This window comes from Ooceraea biroi, chromosome 6 (genome assembly GCF_003672135.1).
Source record: "Ooceraea biroi isolate clonal line C1 chromosome 6, Obir_v5.4, whole genome shotgun sequence".
Classification (NCBI taxonomy): domain Eukaryota; kingdom Metazoa; phylum Arthropoda; class Insecta; order Hymenoptera; family Formicidae; genus Ooceraea; species Ooceraea biroi.
Window position 1 is genome coordinate 6,203,597 of NC_039511.1, and position 13,355 is coordinate 6,216,951.

A 13,355-nucleotide genomic window follows, 5' to 3' on the forward strand; every position below is an offset into this window, starting at 1 on the left:
TTAAAATCTGTAATAATATTTTCTAACTATTAGTATTAGTAACTAATAATATTTCAATTTATAATATAGAAGGAGAATCTATTTCCTTCTTCCTAGAAAGCTACGACACAAACTCATCTACATAACATTCAATAGAGAACTAACTTCACAAGTGGACACGCGGACGTTTGTGGTCAAAGTCAAAATATGTATTAGTACAAGAATCCCATGTGTGTGTATGCGTGTTAGTCTCCGATCTATACTTCCGGTCGTCCCTGGAGCGAAAGGTCGTCTACTTTGTGAGAACCAATGGCCATCTTTGAATACTTGGAGTTATCGGAGTTGTGAAATTATGAGTACTTCCTTGAATTTCGATGGTGAAGGGACTTTCTATAAAAGCAGGAGAAACGGAAGACTAACTTTGAATCGTTTTTTAGACGTTCGACAAGTAACATCGGTTCCACGATGAAGAAAAGTGTATCTTTAATAATAGCGCTATGTGCGATTTTCCTGAATCAATCGCACGGTAAGCCAACGGAAATTGCGAAGAATGCTGACGTGCTGGATCCCGCTGCATCAACTGCGAATAATAATTCTTCTGAAGCCGTTGTTGGTCAGTAATAAAACTTTTAACGATATTAGATTATAATATAAACTCTTTCAATAAACTTTTTCAGTTATAAACATTGATACATAATTGAGATAATATATGTGTATCATTTTAGAAACTGTAAGAGAACAAAGATCGCCACAATTCGGTTTATTTGACAATTACGGTGATTATTCTGATTACGGTGATAATGCACGCTTTTATTATGGAAGTAAACGTAAATATCATCACCATAAACCATACCATCATAAACCTATTGGAGGACATGGATGCCGCGGTTATGGCTGTGGTGGAGGGTATGTATATGAAAGGAAAAATATTAGGTTACTTAGAAATTGTAATTATGCAAACATTATGCTATTTGAAATTAATTATTGCGTTATTAATCATCTATGAGAAATATAAAATTAATATCATAGAATATGTATATCTAATGCAAATTATTTATATTTATATCTTAAATGACGACACAGAGAGAGAGGAGAAAAAGGAGGAGGATTGATTTTTTAAATTTCTAATTCTTAAATATTACTGCTTCGCTAAAAATTAATTATCATTAAAAATATATATTATATTTATATTCAATCAAACTATAACATATAAATATCTTTTTAAAACAATATCTAGGTATATATAATTTCTAAAATTTGTATCAAAGTGGCGAATGTATTGAAATGCCATTCTAACAAACAATAATCTATTTTTAATTTAATGCGATTTATTTAAATACAATTTACTTTCTGATTTATACAGATTGCAACCGGATTATGGCGGCCATTACTATGGTGGACAAGGATCGTCTTTCGCCTCAGCGTCAGCAGGATCTATAGGTGGAGGTGGTCCTTACAATGGAGGACACAGCGGAGCCAATGCACAGAGCGCGAGTTTTAGCGTTGGACCTTTCTCAGCTTCTTTCAGTTCTGCTCAAGCCTCAGGAAACAGCGGATTTTAAATCTTTGAGGAGGTAACTTGAAAAGCTAGTCGAAAAACACCTGGACCTCTCTTTGTTCCTATTTTGATCTACTGTGATCCGATATTTAATTAAAACTCATTTATTTAAATATATAAGTAAATCAATTAGCCCATTATGCTAATGTGCATAAAAATTTATTCTGTCGAATATATTTACGAAGCTATATATACAGCAATTATGTAATACGTACATAAGAATAGCGTGGTTCTAAATATGTTAATTAATATCGGCAACCACTCATGTTTTGTTGCCAAACTACATTAATTTACATTATTTATCATATTATTATTACACGATATATTAAATCATCCAGCAAACATCGCGCATGAAATTAAGAGAAAGAGAGAAATAAAATTTTTTCATTTTGATAAATGAATCTTAAACCATAACAGAAGTAGATACTTAATAATAAAATTTGATACTAAATTGATACTAAAATATAATCTCATAAAATTTGGTTACTACATTACAATTATTCGATCGATATATTACAAATCTTTCACTACGACGTTAAATTTTACGTTGCGTCGAAGTATTATAATTTGCGTCATGTTTTATATACCATAGAGGCATAGACAAATAGCATATTGCAACTTTCGTATCCCGAGAAGCATTAAAATTCAAGGATATCACAACAGCATCCGTAATATCCGGAACGCGCGCGGCTGCGCGACCGCCCACGAAATCACGTCGGGCTCGTCTCGGGCGGAGGTCAACGAACCGAGGGCCGAGGTCCGGCCCGGGAATCCGCGATTCGCATTATATTGCCGTGATCTCGCTGCGCCGGCCGATCACGGATGAAACGGGCCCAAACATCTGTCCGGCGCGGCAGGGCTGACGGGTCGAAGACGCAACAATCTTCATCGGAGAGTACAGGCGTATTTCACTTTCGCCAGAATACGCGCGCGAGCGTGTATATACGCGTGAGCGACGATATAGGCGCGCGCGCGCGTGTTGGGACCTGTCCGGAAGGCCCCGCGAATGCGAGCTGGCGCGGCGTTCGCGCATTGTGCCATTGAGGTACGGTCCTTTCGGGGTACGTGTGAAAAAGAATGAACAAAGGGGAAATGAATCTTGTTGGTTCTCAGGCGATCGGCAGACGGCCAGACAGACGGATTAACTCGTTTTAAAGGGACGGCCAGACGCCATATTGTTGTTTTGGGGCCCGTAGGCCAGGTACGACGCTCTCCTCGGCGCGACGAACCGGTCTGTTTTCATCTCTCAAGAGAGATGCACCTACACGTGAATCGGAGTGTCGATTATGCACACACTTGCGACGCCTGGACACGCAGTAAATGGCCATTGTTCGTCCGAAGGGAGTCAGAGAGCTCGAGGCGAATAAACGTATTTAAATCGGATCGTTCCAGTTGACCGACGTAAAATAACTGGCAAAATTAATCGCGATTTTTCACTCGAAACATCGCGTTCACGAACAAAATATTTCATTCGTATCTTCTAAAAATTAATTTAATACAATACACATCAATTTCGCGTGGTTTTAATATACGTGTATATTAAATTCTTATGTCGCATCTTCAACATTTCTGCACAACTTCATAAACATCTCATTATACTACGCTAGTATAATTGAGAGACGTTGATGCGTCGTATCCGTCGTTGCGTCGTAATTCAATTTAAACATATATAATCCGTGATTTTCTGTCGACGCAACCTTCATTGCGCAATCGCTAAATGTAGTTAGGAAATTGATAGAAGCTTACCTGTGCTCATTAAAGATGACTCAGCTAGACTCAACTCGGACCTGTTAAAAATAAAAACCTGCTTTGCTACATGTTCCATTCTTTCTTTGAAAAACTATCGCCATCTTATGACAAATTGTTACAAAGAAAGAGAAATTCATCAAATCGTTTTATCGTTTTATCAATCACAATGATGTAAGAAATTCACTCAATTAAACTTATTTAAAATCACCAAAATTTTCAGATAATAATATTTATATGTAATGCTCTTATACACATACTACTGCTCAACAAGAACACGTTGGATATTGTAACGGATATATGTTATACAGGTTTCAGGAGCTACTCTCGAAGCTGATCTCGAATCACTCCTAATTCATTTCACCATCATCGTCTCTCTGCCATTATCGTGGGATCATTGTTTACAAACATTCTACGTCACTAGAAGCAAGTAAATAAGCCTAACCGCGTGCGCGATCCACCCCCTTGCCTCCTGAGATTTCCTGAGAGAGCAAGTTCCCTTTGTCCGCATGCCAGCCACCAGATGTTCCCTAAAATAAAACTGGCAAAATATCGCAACATAGCACCGCGGTTCGCGCACGATAAGCGAGACGGAGGATAAATCCGGTGCGAGGGGGACAAGGATGGCGAGGTTGGAGAACGACGGAGCAGAGAGACGCCACGAGACGAAGGGTCGCTGGATAAACGGCACAAAGGGATAGGAAGCTAAAGGGAGAAGGGCCTCGTAAAGAACCAGCGCCTGAAATCGAGATCCAAAAAGCCCCGTGCAATGACCGGGCGATCTGCACACGCGATCTTCGCCGGTGCAACATCCTCACGATGCTCTCTTCGTTCTCCTCTCTCAGAGACCCACCTCCAGAAAGAGCGGCGCCCTATGGAGGTCGGATACGTAGGACGTATCTGATGAATCTTCGGCAAAAGATGGTTTATTTATTTCTTGCTTGGCGAGAAGAACGGTTGATTTAATTTTGTATTAAATTGTTAAAATTGTACGAAATTAATAACGTATTTGAGTTTTTATTAGATATAATTATTTCTTCTTTCAATTTTTATCGAAAAATAAAGAACACGGAGAAAAAATAATTTGCAAAAGAAGAGATAGAGATTAACGTCATGCTTTTATTTAACATATTTATCTTAAAAACAAAATGTTTTCTTCAGTGCCATGTAAAACACAAATACTAATAGAAATAATTTAATTAATTAGTTAAGAAATAATGGCTTGGTTAAATATATATACGAATGAACGACATGTGTGTGTATGTGATTTTGTTTTCTGTTTGTAAAATAAATATATTATTGCAATTGCGTTTTTTTTTTCATTTTCATAATCGCACTAAAAATATTAATCTACAATGGTCAGAAACAAAAGATTAGGAAACTGTTTAAGATATTAATTATAAGTAAGTTACATATGTGATTCAAAATTATATATGATCACATAAAAACTGGAGTTCGACTTTATCGCCTTTGCACACAAATACAATGTTCCATGAATATTAATTCAAGATCAATAATACGTAATTTCTTCAACAAAAAAAAGACATAGTTCATTTATTTATTTAGAATTTATTTATTTAGAGGAACGAGAGGAACAGTTGATCGAATTTTATAGTTTTCATAATTATTCCTCGTTTTAATATTATTGTCGTTATTAATATCAATCAACAGCATTCCAAGTCAATAAATTCTTTGTCTCAAGAATCATTGACCGATCCTTGAGTAGAGTTCACAATACTGAATCACAACGATATCCATCCTGAAGAAGTGACGTCAACGACACCCGAGCTGCGTCAAAGAGGCTCGTTAAAGGTCCATCCTGTCGTTAACCATTGTTTAGCCGCTCCTGGGCACCTACGGCCCTGCCAGCCGGTAAACCAGTCCCTCCGTCTGAGCAAAAAGAGGGAGATGGAGCGAGAGGATATCAAAAGAAAGAGACAGAACGACGAAATGAGAGGGAGAGGAGGAAGGGAGGATCGAGAGGAAAAAATGAAATAGAAAGTGGTCCGGCTGGTGCAACAGACTACAGTATATGAAGTTTTTAAAGCGCCTCCTCCTGGTGGTACCCAGGGCCTGTTCCTGTTCTCCACGCACTATAGCGAGCTCGCGGTGCTTTCTTGAAGGCTCCCGCATTATTGTGCTCGCATTTCTCGTGCGGTTGTCGACTCGGAACGTATCCTCTATCCTCTTATCGCCGGTAAGTTCGACGTATACACTGTTAGAAGTATTAAGTGTTAAGTCTGAGCTCCTCTAGTACAAGTAAGTGAAACCCTCTCTGCTCTAAGGTCGCTCATCTCCGCTGTTATTTCCGAGCTCGTGGACAAGGGTGACGCTCCGAGCTAACAGTGATAAGAGTTTTAAAAATTTAGTGTTAAATTCAATGCAACTTTTTCTCGAGCGATAACACGCGTTTTCGTATCTTCTCGTATCTTGAATAGATATCAAATCACCCGCAACTTGAAAATTGAATATCAAAAAGCAATTTTATAAAGCGAGTAATTGTTGGGCGCAATTTTGTGAAATTAATTCTCTTATGCGAAACAAAGCAAGAGGCTGAAAACTATTTTAATTCCTAAAAAAATATTATTAAAATATTTTTTTGGAACTTTATTGATCTTTTTGTTGTTGTTTGACTTGTTATTTTACACAGCTGAATATATAGGTTCTTTTGAGAGTATATTATAGGTTCTTATGAAGATTTATGTGTGTGGGAGATAAACTCTACATTTTTTACATTTTGTCGTAATTTCAACATAACCATCTAGTTGCGATAACGCCACTAGTTGCACAATCTTGTTGCTCTTACATAAGATTCTATAAATGTTGGCTACTCTAGAATATGAGTTAGTACTTCTTCGAACTCGCATTTATATGAATAGTGATTGCGGAATGGTTGGCGGACTTTCTAAAACGTTATTAGTCATTCGTATGAAAATCAATAATATATAAATATTGCAACAGTTTTTGTCTTATCAGATCTCACGTTGTTTCTCTTTGTTTACAGGGTAATATAATTTCGGTTTTTGGATACATCAAAATTCTTGTTACAAAATGATGAAAGTCTTGGTTCTGTTGATGGTCAGTTTGATCTGCGTCATAATTAATGCTCAAGAGACGGCTAATGAGAAACGTAAGTAAAGATTATAAAAATTATAATATATTAAAAATTATAAAATTATATTATAATATAAATTATAAAATAAATTTATTTAACTGTAATTTATGAAAGAAAAACTTATAAAATGTTTTATTCGTAACTTTCCTTGACATTTCTTCTTCAATAGTTTGTCAAATAATTTGCTTAAATGTTTTTTTAATTGCGCAGCATTTTTCGGTCAGACGTTTGATGAAATTGTCGTGTCATCAGACTTAAATGTCAGAAGAAAATCAAAAGAAAATCGTCAAGGTAAAAGATTATCGAACGTGCCGTCAGGAACCACTGGTCCACCGGAAAAGCCAACTGCAATTGCGTCCAGACTTGTTTCCGCCGATGGAAGCCGTATAACGCCGGAAAAAAGAGAGAAGCGTGGCATTGTTACAGAGCGAAGGAGGTAGAGAAACATCTTCCGTCAATATGATTTGTCGATAAGATCCAATTCCAATCAATATTTGGCAAAATATCAACATTTTGATGACGGTTAAATTATACTTTACATTATTTTAAATATCCATACAAAAATGAGTGATTAACTTTTTAAATCTCAATTAATTATATGTGTACCGTCCGCCGATAATAATTTTTCTATTGCATAATTTTCAATAAATCCATTCGTTAATCGATTGCGAAACAATTTTTTTATCATCAAAATAAAATTTCTTATAATATAATTTTCATTTACAATATAACACACAAAAATATCAGTTGTGTATGTAACACATTTAATTTAAAATTTAAATTGTAACACTAAAAACCAAATTTACATTGTATTACTAAGTTGAAAAAATATATTTTATATAATCAATTTTAAAAACAAATAACAAATAATTAAGGAAAATATAATCGACAGCAGAGCATTATATAGAAATGCAATTATTAAACGCAATTTATATATTATTTAGAATATTTATATAAATTATTGATTTTTTATAAAATTATTTCACAAAATATTAATTACAATGTGACTATCAAATTATTAAGGTAAACTTTAATATATTTAATGTAAAATTTATGTAAAAATGTACAGAGTAAAAATGTAAACATTATTAATTAATATAAATTATATAATGCATGCATAAATATGCACATATACATTTTATTTACTACAATTTGCATATAAACTTACATATAAACTGAATTTCAGGTATCTGGATTTGGGCGTCGCGGGATACTTGCTGAAATCTCGGAAACGGTGAAAATTCTATCCCGAAGACAACCGCACGACCCTCCACACCCTCATCTGTGATCACACCTCTTTCGATGAACTTTTAGGCCACGGTTCATGTAAAAAAAGAATAATAAAATTTTTCTGTGTCATAAAACATTTCCAATTCCTCTATTTTATACTCATAGAATTATTCTCTAAGAATTTTAGAAATTTAATTTTAATTTTTAATTATTTAATTTTGAAATTCTGACTTTTCGTAAAATTTTAGTACATCTTCAAAGACAACCAGTACAACTGCAATAATTATTACAGTATTAGCAGAGGACAAATACTTTTCTTAAGATCTAAATAAAATACCGCGAATATTGTTGCAGAATACAGACAAGTGCAATATAAATACGCGGTATTTCTTTACGAATGCATCGTTAGACAGCTTATCACGGTCCCACAATGCGACCGCCGATTACTAGGCATTCCGCGTTCGTATACGAAAAAAAGATTTGTTGGCTGAAATATGGCAGTCCATTCTCAAAAGACAGCCGCCATCACGATGCGGTGATGCGTTGCATCGATGCACCGCACCATGCGATGCATCCATGGCACGTGACACGAACGTCCAAAACACGTTGTTTATTTGCCTGTCATTTTCAAGCGCATCTGATTCGTGTAATCCTTATCTTTCCGATGGATACGTTACCACTAAAGCGTATAATGTCGATATTTTATGAAATAACTAACATGTGAAGAATAACGTTTTATTCCGCACGTTTGACTTCATGAGGCGAGCGCAATCTTCACATTAATAAGCAGTAATGACGTAAAATAAGTCGTATGTGACAAATGAAATCCTACTTTGCGTATGCCGTTTATCTGCGTATGTAATGCAAAAAAATCAAGACTTTTCAAATCAATCGTGTGTGTGTGTGTGTGTGCCGGAAGACCCTTGGTTTTTGATTTACGATTAAGTGGTCGCAAATACTTGATCGTATGCTTTGTGTGTAGGCAACAGGAAAATCTCCGAACATTCCGTATTCCGAACATTAAGTTTGAACTATATATTTTATGGTGATTTCGTGGTCAACCTCGTAGACACGTTGACGTACTTGTGCGTTCGTGCATCATACTTGTGCTTACCGTATGCAAGCAAAAATATTCTATAATTAGCGAAACGATGGCGACATTGATTTAAGACTACCGGATTGACGTACGTTTTCTTCTTTCTTTCTTTACCAAACGTCATAAATGGTTGACCATGTTGCAGAAATTGTATTACGGATATCGTGGATAATCGAGCGGAGCAGGTGATTTGTCTTCGGCCCAGTCTTACATTTGCATCAGATCTCTATCGCAATGCAGAATCCGTAGCGCTCGTCGTGTGCGTATATCGCTGTATACATATACGCGTGGGCGTTTATCTCGGTCGACAGTGCACCTGCGACTATTTTATGTCTTCCTTGGAAAAGCTGGACACTAAATCCCAAACGAGTATCCGTCGTCGATCCGTTGACTGCTGATCAGTAGCGTCAGTGGCGCAGCTAAAACATTAGGACGACCGTGGAAAAGAGAATCACATTATACTTCGTTTACTAAATATGCAAATCTTAAGAACATGGACATTTTAATAACTTGTTTGTTAGTTTATGTTATAGTTTATCTTACTTTTTCTTATATATTATATTTTGCATTTTATGTATTACGTATTATATAGTTACCTTATTTTATATTATAGATCTTTGCTTCTGTAAATTCCTTATTCTATATAAGAATTTATGAAAATCTAATTAATATTTATACAATACTACAATAATAGAATATTATTCTTGTTTTAATAAAGCTTATTTCATTTATTTAGGTAAGTAATATTTTTAAAATAACTCGTAATATTATATTGTTAGAGATTTACATGAGTTAAATAATTACATATTATATGCAGGTATATTTTTCTAATTTGATATAAAGGGAAATAAATTTTAATAATTTTGTTATAGTATTCGCTATTTATTTTGAATTTTGCAGGATTTCCAAGATTCAATCCTCTCGCTCTAACTACGCCACTGAACAGGATCTGATACCAATTCTAAGGCAACACGTACCTGCATTCCTGCAATTCGACAAATTTTTTCTGTGTTTTAGTTTGAAAACTTCCAAATAAACGTAATCCACAGGCGAGATGTTACGAGGTCTTTCAACCCATCATGCTTGCCGGACTTACTGGATTGTTCTTCGTGATTCGTTTCCAAATAGGCAGGCCGCAGGTATCTATCACTAGTTCTGCACGTTTATCGAATGTCTTGTAATATTTTCTAGAAGCTGAGACAGTAATTTCCATTATCATCTGATCTCCAATCGTGCTTTGCAAAAAGTCCAAAGCTAAATCTTTATGCCGCCAATAGAATTAGAAGTTGAAACACATGAGTAAGGTGTTGGGATTAAACCTTTCACTTTGGAATTGTGGAAACGGCGAGAGACAGATTCGCACGTTCGTATCGTTTGTCGATTTGACATGCGTCACAAATTAATCAGCATCATTTACTGGCCGAGTGCTCAGCGAGATCTCAGTTAGGCGCGGCTACCGAAGTAGTGCGATTAGCATGTCTTGCGTTCCGACAGTTCTTGCACGTGAGCTGACCGACGTGTCCAATTCCGTTGTACGCCGTTGCACAGCCCGTGTAATTCAACATTCGGCTAATCTTAATTCAGCATACGCAATGGCATTAAATGAGATTCCGTCGGCAAACCCGCGTAGACATTCGCGAAAGTAGGAGTCGACTGTACCGCGAAATTCCGGGAATTCTGAGATTTCTGCTTTTAATTCCGCGACGAAGAAAATTCCGTCGGCTTCGTACACGAGATACGAATTTATCGTTTGGCCAGTAAGTTCCAGTAATTGTTTTCAGAATTTTCGAGAAAATAATGTTGCGTAATGATGAGACGGTATCTTTAAACAGTATCGTTTAGTCCAGTTAATTTTTATGATGCGTTACATTAAAACATTAACGAATATAACTATAATATGCATATAAATGTAACAAGCATTTATAAAATTAATTGCATACATTGAAACTCATTCTATGTTATAATGAAGATGAAACCGCGTGTGACAGAAATGTCGAAATATTAAAATTGACTTTGTCGATGTGATTAATAAGACTGAATTCAATGCCTAAATAGATGCCACAAACGGAAACTGTCAATGATGCTCGATCGAGACACAGGATTTTTATTACTCTTACAAACAATTTTAATAAAAGAAATAATAATAATAACAATAATAATTAAAATTAATAACCCTATATTTTTACATAATTATTTCTTCTTCCTTCTTTCCTTTTTTTCGAACTTTTTCTAACTGATGCTTCCAAAATTTTAAGGAATACTAAAAGAAGTAATTGTAATTCAACAACGTTGAACGTACCTGCTTCTGTCTTTGTCTAAAAATGTCTTATTCGCGAATTGGTATCAGATATACCGTACGATCATCGAACCCATCTATGTTTTCAGGTTTCATCACCAACTGTGAATGGCGATAGATGAATTTAATCAAATTCTAATATCGATTTTACATTCTTCGTTGGCGAGAAAGAAATCAGATTCTGAATTACTTTTAAAATTTATGCCGATCACAGCTTTCATGCGGTTTCAAATGCGGATCTAAATTAAATTAATTAATTAATTTTGAATGAGTTACTTTCAAACACACAATTATCTTATATTTTTATTTATTAAAAATTAATTGACAACACACGATTAATATTACTGACTGATTAAATTATATATCAAAAATGTTCATCCGTACAATAGATTTTTGAAAAATTCGATTTGATTAGATCTCATCTAAAAGTGCAGCTTTTACAAAGCATTATACGATCTTCTTGATTAATTTTAGATACATCCGTCATTCTATATAAATAATATGTTGTCTATTCTTAACTATAGTAGGCTGATTTCGTATGATCCCAATAGTGCAAACGCTTCGTCCCATCGCGTACGGATAATGACGTATGTTTGACGTAACTCCGTACGCGACGTACGACCTCTTAATATTAATATTATGTCAGTCATACTCGCCCGAGCATTCGTGGATACGACTGGTCAGAGGCGACGATAATTCTTATGGGATGATCAAGGAGAGGCCGTAAGAGTCCAGTGGCGGTGGTCGTAGTCATCGTGTCTGGAATCGTAAAACGTGCTCTCTCATAGTCGGATCCGCCTTGATGTGTCAGTGTCCTTTCTATTGCGCTCCATCATCTTCAGCTTCAAAGGCAGCGAAGAGGAGCGGAATCAGACTCCTATAGACGACGCACTCCTGGTGTGTTTCTATTCGCACTCTATGTTTGCAACGAATGCAGCAGCGCTTTTTGCAGTTGTATTTCTCTTAGCTTTAGCTCAACCTCTCCTTCGTTACGTTTATTTGTAACTGACTTTGTGGTCGGCATTCTAGCTTAAATTTCAAGTTGTGTGGTATATTGTAATCTTATATTTTGTTGCGATATTTAATATTATTTAATATTATTTGATACTATTTAATTATTGTTATTATTTTATATTAAAATATTTATGATATTATTTTCAAATAATTATATAAAATTTAGTTTACACTTAAATAGATAGAGACATTTACGTACATCAATATTTCAACAATCTTTATTTTATTTTATTCAATTTAGCTCTATTAATTTCTACATGTAGAGGAAAACAATGTAAACAGAGAAAGATTCTGAATATTTTCCTCGAAGGTATTGACCGAAGACGGTGGTGAACGATCGCGCGTATTTTTAGAATGGTTGAAAATGTATGAACCTTCCTCCGCGTCTGCTTGTCTGGGACGCTAGATCCCTTTATCACGCTTCGATCGAGGTGACTCAGTAACTCGCGTCGTGAAAGAGGAAAAGTGATGGACCATCGGTCCTGCGCGACATTTGTCAACCATCACCCATTCACATTCCCGCCGTTTCTCAAGAGAATGCATTACGAACACCTTGTTTCAGTCATGAGCTAAAAGCCTTGAATTCCTCTTTTTCTGATTCTAGGATTTACTGGGTTACGTGACGCGCTTTGTTCAACAAACTAATATGACAAAAGTATAAAATGTCTTTTTCAATTAAAAAGCAATTTAGAAAAATCACTACTGTATTATACAAATAAGCTAAAAATTCAATTTTAATCGCACAACTGCGCGTTATCTATTTAAGAAAGCCTTGAATTATTGTAATTCGTAGATGAATTCATCAAGTATTTCGTGAGAACTCATTTTGTATTATGTGCGCATTTGTTGGCACATGTCTTGGCTCCTCCTCTATCAAAATTTAAACATTGTCATCCCGTACATAATGATTGCTTCTTCCAAGATTTCCTTGCCGGCAGGTATGGAATAATGTGTGACCGATATTGATCGGACATCATCTTTTATTCGCATAGGTATATCAGAGAGATTTGATCAGACGCGATGGGTCATCTCTATATACTGATACGATCCCGCGAATCCAGATATTGCGATCGACGTGAATCACAATTAATGTATCAGATCCAGTGTATGCCGCATTGATCATGACAATCACGTACCGCTGAACGATGCGTGCGTTTGTTTTACGGCAATTCTGACCGCTTGACGAAATCTGGTGGGGGATTCGCTCGACCCTATATCCCCCATGTATCCACCAATGATCCCATCCCACACCCCCGTGTTAACGTATCTACCCATCCCATTCAATGTGTCCGTGTGTTTCATGGTATAAAAGCGATTGCGG

General features: G+C 35.8%; 2 protein-coding genes across 3 annotated transcripts; both read left to right on the forward strand.

The window, feature by feature from the left end:
* Positions 1-4,535, forward strand: LOC105280209 (cold and drought-regulated protein CORA). Its single transcript, XM_011340536.3, has 4 exons — positions 1-592; positions 705-885; positions 1,343-1,553; positions 3,595-4,535. Exons 1-3 carry the CDS (start codon positions 445-447, stop codon positions 1,539-1,541), a joined length of 528 nt encoding a protein of 175 aa, XP_011338838.1. The 5' UTR covers positions 1-444; the 3' UTR covers positions 1,542-1,553; positions 3,595-4,535.
* An 845-nt stretch (positions 4,536-5,380) lies between these two features.
* On the forward strand, positions 5,381-7,762 carry LOC105280223. Of its 2 annotated transcripts, none has more exons than XM_026970531.1 (4): positions 5,381-5,480; positions 6,288-6,413; positions 6,609-6,834; positions 7,585-7,762. In XM_026970531.1, the coding sequence occupies exons 2-4, from the start codon at positions 6,335-6,337 to the stop codon at positions 7,634-7,636; spliced, it is 357 nt and encodes a 118-aa protein (XP_026826332.1). In that variant the 5' UTR covers positions 5,381-5,480; positions 6,288-6,334; the 3' UTR covers positions 7,637-7,762. The 2 variants fall into 2 exon arrangements, with proteins under 2 accessions (XP_026826332.1, XP_026826333.1); XM_026970532.1 differs by lacking the exon at positions 5,381-5,480 and adding an exon at positions 6,121-6,209.
* The last annotated feature ends 5,593 nt before the right edge of the window (positions 7,763-13,355 follow it).